Below are 18,413 nucleotides of genomic sequence, written 5' to 3'. Positions count from 1 at the left end.
TGAAATTATGCAAATAGAATTTCTACTTTAAACTTTGTTTTTAATGTGTACTTTTATATATTTTGTTATTAAAAGATTTTCACTCTTTTAAATGTGCTGTCATTTATGAACAAATATTCTGTCTCATTCTCTCTCTAACTTTGAAGGTTTTTTTAGTAATGAGGGACTGTGCTTTTTAAAATAACACTATTAGTAGTACTGGAACAATTCTGTTTTTGGGAGGTAAATACATTGAGGTAGCCAGATTAATAATTTACTTTATCCTGTTCTTGGACTGAACTGAAGAAGTGGTTAGTGGCTATTTGTGGTTATTATGGGATTGGGTGTGTGTTTAAAATCACTCTTCAGTGATGACTTTTTGTTGATTAAATTCACAAATTCTTTACCAAATCCTCTCTTTAGGCCTGTCTTCATTAGAGTTTTAGCCTGTGGTGTTGCTGTACCAATGTATCTGTGCCAGTGCAAAATCGAGGGAGTAAACTGCCTCAGTGTGTCTATACTAAGAGATTGCACAAATGCAGCTGTACTAGTGGTTAAAACCTTGGTGTAGACCAGATCTTATTGTATCTTTGATGAACCTTTTGCTGATTCTGTTGAAGACTGGACAGAGAAAAGAAGGAACAATTGTAAGCATGGTTCTGGACAATACCCTTGCTAGCAATTGTTTATGGTCACAACAACTTTAGTGAATCTGTCTGGCATCATTTGATGCAATAAAGCTTTATTAAATATGCACCTTAACCTTTTATGTCTCCAGGTTGCTGATTATTGCACTAATGCTGAAATATTTCATAAGCTTCTTCATGCTTTTTGGATCTTTCAGTCCCCAGGAAGAAAGCACATACCAGATAGATCAGAATTTAATGCACTTCAGGTTTCTATCCATATATTAGTACTTAAGCAAAGCGGAAGTTATAATATTGAGGAATTGTTACACTATTAAAGGGTAAATAGAATGAATTCAGACTTTTCTTGCTTTTATCACTGCATCCTTGCATACTGTCCTGGGATATAGTAGTACAAATGATGTGGGTAACATCATGCAATGAATAGATTCCTTTGCTATATAGACAACTGCCACAAATGTAGCCCTTAGTTATATGTACACATCACATTGTGTGTAATCCTCTGTTTAGCTTTCCCTCCTGTAGCTTTCTTATACAGACAAGCATAGCTAAGGAAGAGATAGCAGTTTTAATATTGTTGGCTAGGAGTTGTTGGCCACTTTTTAGCTAAAACAACTGAAACTAAAGTGGGTTCCTCTGTGGTATATCTTGATGAGCGGGAAGAAGAAAGTCAATGAGTACCAATTCTCGATTTGAATAAATATTTAACAAAAAAACAGGGAAGCTGTTATACTAGAACAGAGCAGTGCCCTGTCTTGCTAGTAATGACCTAGAGTAGATTCCTCAGACTGGCTGCAACAGTTCACCTAACTTCTCTGTAGTTTTAATTAAGGTGCATCTCTCCATTTGACTTCTAACTATTAATTTGCAGCTATGTAATATGAACTCAGACTTTCAGCTTGGATCTGCAGAGCTGAAGTATTCCTGCAGTGCTAGGGCTGTCTAAAACTGCCCTTTTGTGCACAGAATATCTATAGTCCGCCAAGTGCCTTCTACAATTCAGCCTCCACCTATCTGAACCTTAAGCTCCTTCTGGCAGCTGTGCCATTATTATAGCAACCATGATGGCATGGATAAATTGGACAAATAGAACTTAGCATTCTCTGTAGTGCCAACTTTTATGATTTTATCTTCCCTTGCAATTGTTGGTGTTTTCCTTAAAGTTCCAGCTCCTGGAGTCATCTGTTTCGCAGAGACTCCCACCTTCCATGTCAAAATAAATGCATGTTTCTAGACTTTCTGGTTGCAGAGAGAAGCTTGCACACACTGCGCATGTGACCCAAATGCACCCTAAGGGCTCCCTCGCCAGAAGCAGAGAGAGAACCCACTTACAGAGAGCAGGGAGGGGCTCCTGGCCCGGTGTGTGCGCCCAGACCTTCCCCCATTGGCTCAGTGGGGAGGGGAAGCTCAGCCACCCTACCAGCCCCTCCCCGCCTTGCAGAGCGCGAGCTGACGGAGGAGGAGGAGCCGCACAGGCCCCGCCTCCCGGAGCTGGGCGGGGGAGGGAAGGAGAGCCACTCGCCGGCAAGGAGAGGAAGGGGGTGGGAAAAAGCGAGTCCCACCCACCCGCGCATGCGCACCAAGCCCCAATGGCGCCGGCTCGGCCGCCTCCCTCACGTGACGCCGGCGGATTCGGAGTTGCGTTTCTCCCCGTTGCCTAGTTACCCTACGGTCACCGGAAGTGTCGCAAGGGGGCGGAGCGATTCGTTTTCCATCCGGATGCGGTCTTGCATCAGCCAGCCTGTGAGAGGGCGCTCAGCTAGACGCGGCAGAGTTAGGAGGAGGGAGCAGGATGGCGGCAGCCGGCGGGGAGCATAGTAAGTGCCGGGTCCCGGGCTCGGGCGGGCGCGGCCCCTTTAAGGCCGCTCAAGGTGCAGGGCGCTGGGGGGGGGGAGGGTGTCGCGGTGCTGTGTCCCGTCGGGCAGCCGCGCCGCGCCATGGCAACGGGTCACCGCGTCCTCGCCGCCTGGTGCTGCGGCGCTGTGATGTCATAATGCTGCCCCGGACTGTTACGGTGCCGTGATGTCACTGCACCCGGGGGGGGGGCTGTGTCCTAGCCGCGTGTAATGATGTCACCGCCGCGTGTAATGATGTCACCGCCACCTGCTGTCCCCGCGGCTCGTGATGTCATTGCCTCCTGGTGCCGCGGCACAGTGGTGGAGCGGGACGTTACTGCACCCTGGTGCAGCAGCGTGTCGTGCCTGGCTCGGGGTCATCCCGAGGCGTTGCTCCCTCCTGATGTGTTGTGGCAGCTCTGGTGTTCTCTCAGCACTGCCTCCAAACATTGCTGTGCTGTGGTGGTGTCACGTTGCTCGCACAGGACCTGGGATGCCCTGTTACAACTGGGGTGAGCCTGCAATTGCCAGGACTGTGGCAGGCATTCTAGCAGTGACTTGCGAAGTCAGAGGTTTTCTTTTTTCTGATATGTCAGGAAGGGGCAGCATGAATTCTGTGCTGTTTCAGGATCTGAAAGACCTATTTAGGCTTATGTGAAGGTCACTCTGGTATCTTCCTGCCAGACACCATATAAATAAGTGTTAGTGACAGGAAGGTGCATCAGTGGTTGTGGCTGAGAAATTTAAAGATACAGCTTTTACAGGCACAAATGGCATTTAGGTACCTAATTACCCTAGATGCCTAGCTATTATTTGTGCCTTTGAAACTATACCATGGAGGGTTAGAGAAGATGCTATCAGTGTAGCAAATCATATGGATCCTAAGCCTCTTAGTCAACTGCCTTCTTAGTCTACCTGACCCAGGCTTGGTGTATACTAGGAATTTATGTCGGTATAACCATTTTGCTCAGGGTTGTGGAAAATCCAAACTCTGTGTTGGGTTACAATGGTCCTCAGACTTTTTACCTTGTTCCCTCCCCTCCCCCCCTTAACCTGTCTGGGCCCCCTGGGAGTTGGGGCCAGGAGCAGCGCCACAGTTGGGGCCGCAGCTGGGGCAGGAGCCATGGCCAGGGGTGGGTCTCAGGCTAGAAGCAGAATCTACGGTAGGGGGCCTAGTCTGGGGTTGGGGCCGGGAGTTGAACCGGAGCCAGGGGCAGGGCTGCGAGTGGGACTGCAGTTGGGACCAGAGCCGTGGCCTGGCTGGGAGTCAGGGGCCATGGCTGGGGGTTTCTTTCCTTCCTTTTCATCAGTGATAGTATGATAATGGGACAGACTCGCTAACGATGGGCTCTACAGGTTACAAGAATCAGTGAAGTATGGGGTTCATTTCAGAGGCACAAACTTGGCACACATGATTGTGTTTAAAAGAGGAGTGGCAGACTGCCTTCCAGACCCTTTACATAAGACCTGTACTACAGCTCCTACGCTCTCCCCGCATGAGCCATATTGTGGTGGTACTTGTGTGATCCTTTCTCCTCTCATTTATGTTTCAGGAAGCCTTCTCTTCAGGGGAAAGTTTTTTCCCTAAATTTTTTTGGTTTTGTAAGAGGAATCTTTTCAGCCAACATCACCAAAATGTCTTATGTAGTAGGATTGCCTATGTTTAAATACAGGGCATGGACATGCAGGACATTGTCAATTACTCTTGAGCTGTTGCTCCCACATTAATTGGTGATGTTCTATCTGTGGAGCATCTGCTGTCCTGCCAAACTTCTGATTCATCTTTGAAAATCCCAAGTTTTTTAAAAATCAAGGTTTTTTTAGTAGAACAATTGAGAGTTTTGTGCTTTTAAGTGATTATTTACTATATATATTGTAGTGGGGCCCCGTTGTACAACGCACTGTACATATATACAACAAAGTGATAGCCCCCCACACTTACTGAAAATATTACCAGTAGTTCTGTTTTCTGAGTAAGAATAATATTATCATATTTATCAAGGGGCAGCCAACACTCCTTTTTTTCTGATTTATTTTCAAGAGCTTAAATAAATAAGAATAATTGAAATATCAAGGCATGAGCTTTTTAGAAAACTATTGGTTAACTTTATTATAGGGACTGCCAGTATTACTTATCACATAAAAATCCACTGTTTAGGATCAAAATTTAAGTTTTGTTTACTTAAAATATATATTTTCCTAGTCTAATATTATTAAATATTTTTTTCATGAAATTTTTTGTTTTGAATTTTAAGTATTCTCCTCCAGTGTTCCACCAAAGTGTAGTAAATTTAGGTACGTCTACACTGTACGGGCCTTTTGGCGGTGTGCAGAATACATACACTACTTGCACTCCTAGCACGGATATGAATAGCAGTGCAGATGGTGAGGCACTGCTTAGGCAAATAGAGTACGGACATGCTTGAACTCGGCTGTATCCCTACACAGCACTCTATAGCCCAAATAATGCCTCTCCATTTATATGGCTGTTTTTAGTAGCATAGTGTCCTGCTACCTCCCCATTGCTGGAGCCTTTTCCTGTTGCAGGAAGCTACCAGAGACTTTTTTCACCATGGGAAAAGGCTCCTGGAGTGGGGAAGCTGCCACAGACTTTCTCCCCAGCGTCCTCTCTGCCAGAGCCTTACACCTCTGCATGTAACTTACACACTTACAGTCTGCATTTCACTGCAGCATATAACTGCACATATCTTACATGCCCTGTAAGTGGTGTGCAATGTAAAGGTAGCCTTTGTATTAGTTCATGAGAATTTGAATGTGAAACTGACTAAAAACAAAACTGAAACTGACTACACTAGCTCCTGCTTTATTTGAGCCTGCCTTCTTAAAATCCCTGTTGTCAGAAAATGGTTTATGAGCCCAACATACATCATTAGCATTGAAAAGTAGTCCATTTATCTGAATGAATTCTATTTGTATGCATTCTTTCATACAATAGTTGCAAAACTGTCATTTAAAATATAATTAGCCAGGCACCAAATCTTCTCATCTATCTTTACCATGTGGCTGAGGGTAATGAAAAAAAAAGTTTTACTGGTCTGACCAAAACAAAAAAAGACTCGTGCAGAATTTTTGCCAGGCCCCTGCAGTCTGTTTTCAGTGACCAAGATGAATAATATACAAAATGTAAACAAGCAGCAGAAATGGTGAAAAAGTAATCTGAAGAGGTGTTAGTAATACAGCAAATTATACTTTTTTTTATAAGTGCTATTTTTAAACTGCAAATCACTTTAAAGAATGCAGAAGAGAACCAGACCCTTAAAGTGTCTGTTTTTGTATATAAAATAAGTTTTGTGAATCTATATGAATATTTGTAATCATTTTCTATTGCAATGCCTTTGCAGAAGTTACCCTTCTCTACAACAGAGGTTCCCAGACTGTGTCCATTTGGTTTGTACAAATGACTGACAATGTTAGGGAAACTTCACTGAATGTGCTGAGCCCGAGGTAGCTGGTACTCCACTGAAGTAAGGGATCCCCATGTATTTGTGTGTGGGTGCTCTCTTCCTGTCTAATGTCCTTTCTATTTGTGCTCTGCTGACAATATTTTTAATAGAGGAAAGGCCCTATACACTTTGTTTTTAGGATTCATGTCTTACAAAAGTGAGAAACTGATGAAACTGGTATCATTTAAATTAAGCTGTCTAATTTATGGGTTACACAATGAGATTTCAAGTATTTTTTTAATCTTTCGTGTAAATGGTATGTAGAAACTAATATGTCTTAGTCATCAGCTCTGAGTCTTATTACAACTTCCCACACAAGGTCACGATGTCATTCAGTATTAGGTGGCATAATTTTCCATATATGGAAAGTAGAACACATCAATAATTATATCACATGGAGAGTTCATACACCCATATTAATTAGCATACCAAAAAGTAGCATATTATTAGTCTCTACAGTGAATATATGTGGGGCCAAACTTTTAATACTAGGGAAATTTCAAATTTGTTACATATTAATAGATAGAAAAAATATTGCATCTCTCAACTGATGTTCAAAGTGTATATTTAAAAGAGAGAACAACCCCTGGGCAATTTAACAATTGCCAGTCGATCAATCCAATCAGATGAGTTATAATCATGTGTTGTCCAGTGCTTCTGCAGCATTTTTGTCTTCTGTAGAGAAAAAGCTGCCTATCATGTTGAATTCTAACAGATTAGTTGATGTTTTTTTTTTTTTTCAATATGGACATTAACCACTAGGGAGTAGGATGGTGGGCTTTTTAAATTGTGGTATAAACCAAATTTGAACGTGTTACATTGTTTTTTTTTTTTCTTCATTTAAAAAAAATAGTTCAAGCTTTAAATTGGTGTGGTGGTTTATTTTGTTTATTGCTTGAGAAGTTCAGAGCACTGCAGTCTGAAGTGTTCTATATGTACAAAAGATCTGGCATGAGACCTAGCAGTGCAATCATTCCCATTCTGCCCCTCTTGTATGTTTCAACCTTGTTCTGGAAGAATCAGGTCTAAGTTTGAGAGGGGTGTTTATTCTTTGTGGTATTTCACTTACTCTTGGGACTGCCACTAGTCATTGTGGAGGTGATTTCTGGTATGGTTATTGACCACCAGGATTAACCAGACAGGGGAGTGTATTTTACCTGTCGGCAAACAATCATTAGATTTGTGATGACTGTTGAAGTTTTGGTGAGTTTGAGCCAGTAACCTCACAGTAGAAGACTGTATTCTATTAGCAATCCCCTGAGACATCTTGTTTCCCCCACGGATTACACTTTTAAATTTACCCCTCTTGCTAGCAGGTGTCATGCTAAATGGTATTTTTTTCAAAGATTAATTTATACCCATATAGCCATCCATAAACACTTTAGTTGTTGTTCATGCTTACGCAGGCTGAACTGAGTACTGAACTTTAAAATAAGCATTTTCTTCCTCTCCTTGCATTCAGAAAGATGCATGTGCTTTCGTATCTCTGTTAGTTGATACATTTGTGTAAAAAGGAGACATAGGATACTTATACAACTTCCCTTTCCAAATAGGGGTGTGGAGGGAAAAGTTCATTTCTCAGACTTTCCAAGTCTTTTTAAGTTAGTTAAGGCTCATAACTGCAGTAATACTTGTCAAAAAAAGTTATTGCAAAAGAGGCAGTGCTCAAGAGTCTTTTTGAGATCTATATTTTGTGATATGAATCTTGCTCCTGGGGAGCATGTTTTTCTGTCCTTTCCCTCACACATTATATCATGAAGTTCATCTGATTATTTAGATTTCAAACAGATCGACCAGTTTACATCTGACATTAATTAATGTTTCAGTTTGTAAGCATCTACCAGAGATGAGAATAAATATTTGACTATTTACAAATATGAAACTTTGAAAGAGAAATTAAGTTTGTGGACCAATCTTAATCCAATGTATAAAACTGCACATGTTGTCTAGTTAAAACTATGCATATCTATTTGTTTCTTTTTACTTCTTATCCATCTTGAATAACATCTTCATTGACTTACATTTGAGGGAGATTTTCAATGCTTCTCCTTGTTCTGACTCTGATTGCATACTTAACACAAAATAAAAAAGTTACTGCTGTGACTGTGACTCTTCTGTCACCAGTTCTATTTATTGCACTAAACTTTAAACACCTGGCACTACATCCTGTTTATGTTTTAATGGATCAAATACACTTGTTATCTCACTGGCGTTTGGACATCGTCCCTCTGTATTACTGTTTTCTCAAAAGGGCTGCATCTTGTAAATAGACAGTTAATGCAGTATTAGGTCTGGTTATAGAAGTGTTGTTGACGAATATTTTTCTCTCTGTTTTATAATTCTAATTGGAAGCAATGCAGGATAGAGGTAGTCATTCACAGGGACCAAATGAGCAGGTGAAACATTCCATTAAACCTAAACAGTTATTTCATTCCCCATAGGAAATGGCCCACACTTAAAAATCTCAGTCTCAGCTGATAATACTTACACACGTTTGGAAGAATACTTCCCGCCTCCCCAGAGTTCCCACACCTACTTGTAACTATTGCTTTTCCCTTCAAATACTGTGCTGTGGCAATAAGCTTAGTGCTATGGAAGCTATATGGAAACTTCCATGGTAGAACAAGATTACCATGCTGCCTTAGAAGTAAAAAAATTGGTTTAGTGGTCTTGAACATGGGATTTGGAGATAGGAAGTCATGTGTTCTAATCCTGGCACTGACACCAACTCATTGTATGACCCTTAATACATATGAATTTTTTCCTTTTCACTTATGTACCCCACAATACACTTAGTTAATGTTTCTACAGTGTTTTGAACATGGAAAACACTATAAAGTGGTAAATTATTAAGGAAAAATTAAAGGCTGTGTGTACTAATGTCAGTGCTAGCACAGATTTTATAACTGCCACTGAGATGTTTTATATACAGTACTTTACTTATTGTGATTGTGCCTCATAAATCACAGAACTTCTCCCTTTGTAAATGTGCTATGCTCTTTCAAGTATAAAAGTTACTTAGTACTTGTAAAATAAACACAACGAAGTCTGTTTTACCTTTGTGTGAATGCAAAGTGAGCTGAGTAAATCATAGGAAAGAATGGGTGTACATGTCGGGTAGTTTAGCATTTCTTCTGTCCATTAATAGAAGTCCAGTTCATTTTAATACATATTGCATGCACATTTGAGGAAAGAAACTTATGCAGGAACATACCAGATAGTAGCACCAATGGCTATAATTTAACATTCTGCAAACATTTGTCAGTCAGAGCAAGTAGGGGAAAGTGGGCATCAGATTGAGAGCCCACACTTAGATCCACCTCTTGCAAAGATTTAAGTACATACTTACCTTTACGTGCTGTGAGTAATTCCATTGAAGTTAATAAGATACTCACAGTGCATAAAGTTAATCATATGTGTAAATCTTTGTGAGAAGAGGGCTTTAGTGGACTAAGAGAGAGAAGTGCTGATTAAGCCCACTAGGCATGGAAGAGCCTCTATAACTGTTTATACATTGCTTCCCCCCCACCCCGCTGTGAAAAAGGACCTAGGTCTGTGCCTTTGTCCCTGAGCCATGATAAACCAGTGATTTCTCCCTGAAATTCACCATGGACAAAAATAGTCCTAATTTTTTTTTTTTTTTTTTTTTTTTTAAGACCATTTATAACAGCCTTTTATGATTGTACATTACATTTGATAAAATATTTTTTCCCTCAAATTTGCTGTCAATTTCTGATATGCACCTGGTTGTTTCAATGATATTATTTCCCCTACTAGTTTTAGGATATATTTTTTGTTTTAATATGCCTTTTTTAACTTTAATTCTGACCAAATGTCACATGCCTCTGTCTTTGCAGCTTCCAACTACAGTTTCATTCTGAGCATTATTGAAGAGGAAGCCAGACTGAAGGCTTTGGACAAGTACCTCAGCACTCGTAGTTATATCCAGGGGTTCACATTTTCACATGCAGATGTGGAGGTATTCAGACAGTTTTCGGGGCCACCTGTGGACCAGCATTTCCATGTTGTTCGGTGGTATAGGCACATAGAAGCAATCTATGGTGACAGCAATGAAAAAATTGAACCTTGTAAACTTCAGACAAGTGAGTAGTGACCTGCAGTTGTTGGGCAAGTTACAGATTAGTAGACATGTATATGTTTATTTTGATTGCAAAGAACCTCAACAATTGCCCGCCCATACTATGGGTGATTTTACACAATTTTAAATTTCACAATATCAAAATAATATTTAAAACCTAAATAACAGGCTACACACACTCTAATAATCAACCCACCAGCAAGTATAAAAATAAACTCTTCCAACCCCCCTCCTCCCCCCCCCAATCCTCAAATGCCCAAGGAAGAAAAGAATGGTTTTTGGAGAGTGTCCAGAAGTATGACAGATCTGGGATCTGGCAGATCCAGTGGGGAAAGCAAATTCCAGAGTTGAGAATATCTTGCCAGTTGTTCCCCACACAAGGAAGTTAGATGTCTCTGCTGATGACAACTGTGACAGTATGTCAAGGGAAAGAGAGGTGGTCTTTTGGGTAACTAGGTCCCACAGAGTTTAGGAGTTAAAAGGGGGAAAGCAACATCTTGAATTCTACCTAGAAACCCACAGCCAATTAGTACAGTTCCAGTGGTCCTGGGTTATGTGCTTCTGGTATGAGGCTTCACTTAAGTAGATGCCATGTTCATTCTGCACTAGCTGAAGTTTCCAAATATTCTCAAGGTGTAGCTCCATGTAGAATGTATTACAGTAACCCAGTTTCACGGTGGCAAAGTCGTGGATAAGTGTACCAAGGTCCATGTCTGGTAGACACAGACACATTTATCCTACCAGATTGCAGATGTGATGAACAGAAAGCTGGGTGCCATTAGTATACTGAAGATATCATAGCATTTGGCTCCTTACTAAATCTCCTCATGATCTTAAATCCACATAGAATAAGAGAGGGAACAGACTGGAATCTTTTAACACCCCATGTGACAGGGCCTTTGGAGCTCTCAGTTGCCATCACTACCCTTTGAGTCCTTTCAGATTAAAAGGAGTAAAAACACTCCAAGGTGACTTTATCTGCAGTAACCTAGCAGGAACAGATGTGTCATTGGCAGTGTAACACATGCTCCAGATTACAGTGTTAGCAAATTACCATAAAGTTCTACATCGGGTGTAGCTAGTAATGAAGCATAATTTATGGATCCAGAAGTATTTGAAATAGTTAAGCTATTTCCTTATTTGCTTTGTTTGATAGTTTCTCTGCCTACAGAAATCAATTCTCCGTGTTTTTATAATAATAAAACCCCTAACCATTAGGTATAAGACATTGTCACAGAGCCACAGGATCAGTGTTGCGCCTGTAGCTTTGGATCAGTCTCCTGGAGGAACACTTTTGTTGTGCCAGACTCCCAAGGATTCTCACTCTTCCTTCAGGGTAAGCCATGCAGCCTCACCATCTCCTGAGACTGAACCACTGGGGCTTCAGTGCTTCTGCATCACAGCATGAGCTCTACTGAGCAAGTCCAACTGAGATAGACTCTGGGTTACAGACTTGTACACTCTTCAGGGATTAATGCACCTCACACAGTATTTGCAGTGACACTTGTTTCAGAACAATAGGGTTTATTAGTCAACTGGATACACAGCATTGGTAGTTCTTAGGTTAGCATAGAGATATAAAGTCAACTAAGAGCAATTCACCAGTCACACTGTAGTGAACTCCACTTTCATGCTCTGTGTTTCTTTTTGACTTCTTTCCCATCTGTTCCCAGATGAGCGAGCTCCCAAGCTTCTTCCAGCACCCACACTTATCCCCCCCACTTCACACCTCTTAGTCCTTTGTTCTTGAGCTGGGGCTCTGCTCAGCTTCCTTGCTGAGAAATGGGGAAATACTCTTCCCTCTGGGTTGCTGATTGCTAGATGTTGATTTCCTGGTGATTGGGTTTTCCATTGATGTGGATCAGCCTTGGCCAATGTTTATAATGACCCATTCAATCCACTCAGACAGGTAGGCAACACATACACACCTATATCTCTTGGTCTGTCCTAAGAGCAAACTTAATCCTTTTCCCCCTTTTGGGTAGTAATGCAAAGTAAGGGGGAAACAGGCATACATACGAGTCATAAAAATATTACCAAAAAAATCCCACTCTGTCACAGATGTATACAGCTTTTGTTTTGACCCCTATAAGGGTCCACTCAATAAGAGCCATTCTGCTTTTTTTCAAAGGGTTATAGAAATACAGATTTTGTATACTATACAAGTTTATAGTAATATAAACTGAATACTTCCCTTTTAAGATTATTATTAACAGGATAAATTAACATTTCTGAAAATAATGTAGCTTTTCCTTGGTAATTAAACAATTACTGCTCATGTGAGGAAATTCCAACTGGTTAATCTACGTTATTGTGTAACCTCTTGGGAGTTTGTCATTCTTCTCTGATGCTTTCCTATGCACGAGCTGCCCTTAAACAAATGCTTTATAGTGAGGTCCCTGCTCAAGAAGTAATGTAATAATAATTAGTTCTTGTACAATACTTTTCAATAGCTGCATGTTAACGCCCAATCTTTTTGGTCAAGGTTATTGAGAAGGTGGTGCTGGATTAACACCAATAGCATCCTGTCCTCATATATGTCATGAATCCCAACCAATCTTGTTTTAGTTGTTAGTCTAGTTCAGACAGTTTTGGTTTTGTTGGTTGATTTCCACCTACCAATAGACACAGTGAAGGTGCCCATGCTGATTTGTTGGCTCTGGCAGTAGTCTTTGATACCACTACCTATAAGGCTTTGTTGATTCACCTGAAAAATGTTATGGGTGGCGATAGGATAGCCCTTCAATAGGTTTATGCCTTTTAGCCTGAGAAATCTTAAAGGATGGTAATGAATCTGCCTTCTCCCAAAAGAATCTTGTCAGGTCTGTTAAACATGTATGTCTGGCTAGTGGTGAAGATAGTGAGATATTATGTCCTACAGTGTCCAATATGCAGATAATATGCGGAGATGTCTCCTTTTCATAGAACTTGGATACTGCTGTCGGCATTTTCCTAGCATCTAACAGAGATAGGGATGTGGATGAGAACAAATTAGCTTAAGCTCAACCAAGCGAAGACCAAAGTGATAGGGAGAAGCATTTAGATAAATGGGTTGGTGCTGAGAGTTCATCTTTTATTGGACCTCTATGTTTGAATTTTGCCATTATAGTGTGTTTATATACTGGGTATATCATTGTTCTTGGATCATGATCTGACAGCTTTGGCACACAGGATCTTTTTTTCTTCCGTGATTAATTTGGTTGTAGACTTCATCACAGTGATTCATGTCATTGTAGGCTTTTCAAATCTAAGAGTAAACATTTGTCTTCTGGTATTTGGATTCATTTGTGGATAAACTGGTTTTGCACGTGAGGTATGTGTTGAATTACATCTCATTTATAGTAAAATACTTAGAACTAATGATACATCTCAGCGTACAATACACGGATTAAATATTTTATCCCTCTCTGGGACAGTATTAAAGTAAGCCTCTCCCCTCTAGTGACACAGTTATTCCAAAGGGTTATATATAACAACCTTTTGCAGTTGATTATTATAGTTCTCAGTTGAAATATGCACAGGAAGACATTTTCCGGGACATTTAAGTGAATGATGGGCGTGCTGAGAGACAAAACATGAAAGCCATTTGACAATACAAGTTACAAACAATTGGATAATATTTTAGTTGCAGGTAAATTGCATCCCATACAAATTCTTAACAACAGTACTAAAGTAAATGGGGTGAGAAAACTAGTATTTCTCAGTTTTCTGTTTGGCTGTTATTCTTCCAGTTTTGATTCTAAGTTAATATACACACATCACTGAAATACAGCCATGAGTGATATGGAGAGTGGCAGCCAGATCATAGCACACTGCAGCTTTTTGGAGGGGATGATTCTGCTGCTACTTGTTTTTAAAGCATATCAGATATGTAATACCTAAGATTGTAAGACGTTTAGAAACATAATGGAAAAGAGTCCAGTCCTGCTCTGCTTATGTGCTGGTGGACTAGGAAAATGGGAGTAAGTGAGGCCTTTTAATCCCTTCACTCCCTCCACACAAGCTGCAGGGCAGGATCCCTTCTTTTATCACAAATGCTAAGAGTTGAGCCCAATTATTACTCTAGCACTCCAGTGGGTACACACTGCATCCTCAAAGGTCATGGCCAGCTGTTTAGAGATGTGTTCATGCCTCCCCCTAGCCCCACTGCCATCTAGGATATATCATATGCTTCTTTTTAAAGGAGTCTTGAATATTGAGAGAGAGAGATGATTCAGGCCAAACCTCTGTAATGCAATCTGTCTAAAACCAACTATTTAAAAGCTGGATAGCTCTGTATTAGAGCTGCTTAGAAACATTTCTGTGGAATTTTTCTGTTCGAAAATGCAATTTCATTGAAATTGAAACATTTCATGAGAACATGTCGATTTCAACGGAAGTTTTGCTGTGTTTCTACTTTTTTGTTTCATTTTCATTTTGTTGTGACTTATTTTTATATATTTGAATATTATATTTAATATTTTGACACTAGAAATTTTTCATTGCACTAGAAATTTCAGATTTTCATTGATTTGGAATGAAAACAGATTTTTAAAAGTTGGAATTTCCCCCAGTGTGGAAATTCCATTTTCTGACCTGCTGTACACAATATTAGAACTGTAGCCAGAACTACACTGGTCTTCATCCTTTCTCTGGCCTTCCCTTCGCTCCTTCCCCAAAGCACAGTATCCTCAGGTAAGGGCAGGATTTGGCCCCGTAATTTATCATTCTTCTTTTACCATAATGATTCCAATCCCTGCTATAACTACTTCAAGGCCCAAATTGTGCCCTCTATCGAATGTGCTCCACTTGGATATGTATTTGTAATAAATGAGGGTGTTCATAGCAGCAGTGTATAATAGAAGGGTGACGCTCTTTCTAAGCTATGCAGTTTGCCCTTTTCTCTTTTTCCCCACTAAGTACATGTTCTGTCAATATTGGCTCTAGAGACTGGCTCTCGACTTTGTGGAAATCTTTCTAAAAGTTGCATGAGTTTTAAGATATGCAGTCTTATTAAGGTCAATGATGTTACAAAGATAAATTGTTACAGACCTTTTTGAATGTGCTTTAATGTATACTGTACTGCAGGTTTTTTTCTGTGTTTTAGATTATAATTTGAAAAGGGATATAAACTGATGGCAATCAAGTAGAAAATAAACTTTTGTGAAATTGATTATATCCCTTTTACCAGCTCTATGGGAAGTTTGGGCAGTTTTGAATGGAACTGTTTCTGTACATCTATTTAAAAAAAAAATATTTTTTTCTTTTTGAAATAATTTAAGGCAGTAACGTGAAAAATCCTTTACTATAAATCTGTGTGTCTATGTATGATGCTTTTTAAAGTTTATTGAGATTTTCTTTACGTTCTTTTCTAGGTAAAGGCAAACGTACACAGCCCCATTGGTCTTCCCCAGAAGGAACAAAACAGTCTAAACTCTGCCTCTACAACAGCCTGACTCGCAACAAGGTGAACGAATGAAAGAACTGCAGGGTTTTCTAGAGAGATTCAAATATAATTGGCAGATTACATTTTTTAAATGGTTTTCATATCTATGCATAAGTTTCTGTGGCGTACTAAATAGATGTATTATTTTGCTGAATCTTATTAAATATATAGCAAACATCCTAGTTTAGTCAACTTTTTTTTATAGATGTAAGCATTATAATATTCCAGGTATGACTGCAGCCTTCCACCATGCAAGAGCCCACATATTTGGATGGTCCAATCATGCTGCTGTAGTTATAAATATTTACTATGGATAACATACACAAAACAGAATCAGAATTTGTCTTCTTCGGGCTTGTCTACATGAGAAAGTTTTACCAGTTTTGGTATAAGTCTCCTTTTCCCCCCATTTGGACTGTTCTAGTATGAGTAGCTTTTTTTGTTTGTTTAGCTTAAATCTTTTCCCAAGCACCAAAAGCTAAATAAAAAAAGCCACTCTTTATATGGGAATAAGAACATCCAAAGAGAGAGTTGCACTGGTGTAACTACATTGATTTAAATTAACATCTTAGGTTATATCCAAAAAATGTTTCCAAGTAGACTAGGCCTCAGTCTTTGCTTTACATGTATAGGTAACATCTCCTAAGGGTTAAGTGAAGATTTGATCCATCTGGCTGTCTAGACTTTGATATTACATTTTGTAGACTGCAATTAATGAAAAAAGACAAATTTAGGTTTGTCTCTTTTATGTGGTGAAGTTAGCATTCTAGTCTTACAGTAAAATTGAAAGTGTAATTGTTGTGTTTGTTATAATGCAAATTCATATAATCACATTCGCTTGACATGACTATGTTCCTGATGTTGCTGCTCCGAGACCATATGTCTTCAATTTCTTCTGCTCACTGTACCTTCCTTTCCAATTAAGGATGTATTTCAGCCCCAGAATGGCAACAAAGTGACATGGTATTGCTGTGGCCCTACAGTATATGATGCTTCTCACATGGGACATGCCAGGTACTACAGAATTTCTTCCTTTGATAAAATGCGAACAGTTCCTATTGTAAGCAATTAAATAACAAAGCTGAAAATCCCTAGGGATATGTCAAGCTAAGTACAGTGAGTTAGTCACATTGCTAGACAACAACTCAGGTACTCTAAACTAGAAAAAAAATTACCATTTATGTTTGTTTGTCATGCAGTGAAAAGCCCTGTTTGTAATGGGGGGAAAAAGTTAATGTTGCTCTGGGAACTTCAGCTGTGAATTTACTGACTCTGTGGGATTTAAAATCACATTTAATGCTGCATGAACATAGTTTTTGCATATAGTAGATGTGTATATGAGATATCCAGTAAGTAAAAGTAAGTTCTGCCTTTTGAATTTTTTTAGGTCATACATCTCATTTGATATCCTGCGAAGAGTGTTGAGGGATTACTTTAAATACGATGTCTTCTACTGTATAAATATTACAGATATTGATGATAAGGTATGGTGTCTTTAAAGGTGCATCTGAACAACAATAGGTTGACCAAGTCCAGGGGTTGGGAGTCACTCTGCATATAGTGTGTTTTATCCATTTGGTTTAATTGCACCAAATAGCCTGATTTCAATTGTTGTCACAAAGATATTGATTTTCAGTCACTGGACCTAATTCAGTTTTAGTATAGTGGCTAGGCTTTAGCAAAACCTCTTGTAATTTAGTTCCATGCTGATTTTGTGTGTAAGTAGGCCTGGCAGAATTTGATAATTTTTGAAATAATTTCTATGAATAGTATCTGTTGTTTTTAAACATTTTTCCATTTTTTATCAATTTTTAAATTTTCACAGTTGCACAAAATTGAGAGTTTTTAAGCACTTTTAATTATTTTTATTTATTTTAATTTTCAGTTGTGGGAGGCGATGAGCCAGACAATGGTGGGAGAGGTCAGACAAGAATTATTTAATGACCGTAAATGTTGAAATTCAAAAAGGTTAAGGTTCATAGTCATTAAAACCAAAATTGTCAACTTCAGATGTCAAAATAAACAAAGTAAATATCCTTAAATCACCCTCCAATAAGTTCTCAAGCAGCACTCTTCTAACTTTGCTATCTGTAATCTTCAATTATCATGGATGAAAATATTTTGTGTTAGTTTCTGTGTGTATAGTGAAATCAACCCTTACAGACATTTACCAATTAAAAATCTAATTCTTCCAAACTGCTCTATAAGTGAATGCAGTTATAGATTATGAAGATTAACTGTCCTTTTTACGAAGGTAATTTATTTTACTGGCCTGCTTCATTATTGGTAGTTGTTGCATTTAATTTCATGACTACTTTATTTTATTTGCTTCAATGGCATTAATAAGACATGTAATTCTTGTAGCTTGTTGAATTTAGAGGGGTCCTGCTAAAGTATGTAATAGGAAAATACATTAGTATTTTGGACTTTGTCTGCACTTTTTAAAAATATGTTTTAATATTCTTGCCTTGTAGATCATCAAGAGAGCAAGACAAAATTATCTTTTTGAACAATATAGAGAGAAGAAGCCACCTGCAGCCCAGCTACTTGAAGATGTTCAGATTGCTTCAGAGGTGAGCTCATAGTTTTCCTTTGCTAGTAGCTTAGGTTCTGATTCAATAAGGTACTTTAAGCATGTTGAAGGGAATCCAATTGACTTACATAGGACTGCTCATGTGCTTAAAAGTAGACATTTGTTTAGTGTACCTTGCAGAATCAGGGCCATGCGCTGGAAACATTTTCATGTTGCATTATTGGAAATAAACAGCCAGCTTCACATCTGTAGGATTTTTGACCATTTTGACCAGCCCTTTCTGATGCATTAGTCATAGAATTACATGTGCAAAATTCATGCCTGATTTTGTCCGCAGATACCTAATCTGCATGCAAGTATGTACTATTTTGAGGAAAAGTAGGATGTTTGCCACAAATTTACTTGCGTTTTTGACAAATAAAAACCACAAA

The 18,413-nt window shown here is 39.2% G+C and overlaps 1 protein-coding gene across 2 annotated transcripts in view; it reads left to right on the top strand.

Moving 5' to 3' along the window:
- The first annotated feature begins 2,352 nt into the window (after nt 1–2,352).
- Nucleotides 2,353–18,413, top strand: part of CARS1 (cysteinyl-tRNA synthetase 1) — a 51,150-nt gene continuing 35,089 nt past the window's right edge. Inside the window, exons 1-6 of one of the 2 annotated variants that reach the window (XM_067540626.1) lie at nt 2,353–2,443; nt 9,783–10,028; nt 15,379–15,470; nt 16,375–16,463; nt 16,837–16,933; nt 17,924–18,022. In XM_067540626.1, the coding sequence (XP_067396727.1) occupies nt 2,419–2,443; nt 9,783–10,028; nt 15,379–15,470; nt 16,375–16,463; nt 16,837–16,933; nt 17,924–18,022 (648 nt within the window). In that variant the 5' untranslated portion in view covers nt 2,353–2,418. The remainder of the gene's footprint in view (nt 2,444–9,782; nt 10,029–15,378; nt 15,471–16,374; nt 16,464–16,836; nt 16,934–17,923; nt 18,023–18,413) is intronic. The other variant, XM_067540627.1, reaches the window with a different exon arrangement.

The sequence above is a fragment of the Emydura macquarii genome, unplaced genomic scaffold, assembly GCF_026122565.2.
Source record: "Emydura macquarii macquarii isolate MOO-44397 ecotype Brisbane River unplaced genomic scaffold, CSIRO-AGI_Emac_v2 contig_587, whole genome shotgun sequence".
Lineage (NCBI taxonomy): Eukaryota > Metazoa > Chordata > Testudines > Chelidae > Emydura > Emydura macquarii.
This window is presented reverse-complemented; position numbering and strand designations above follow the sequence as displayed.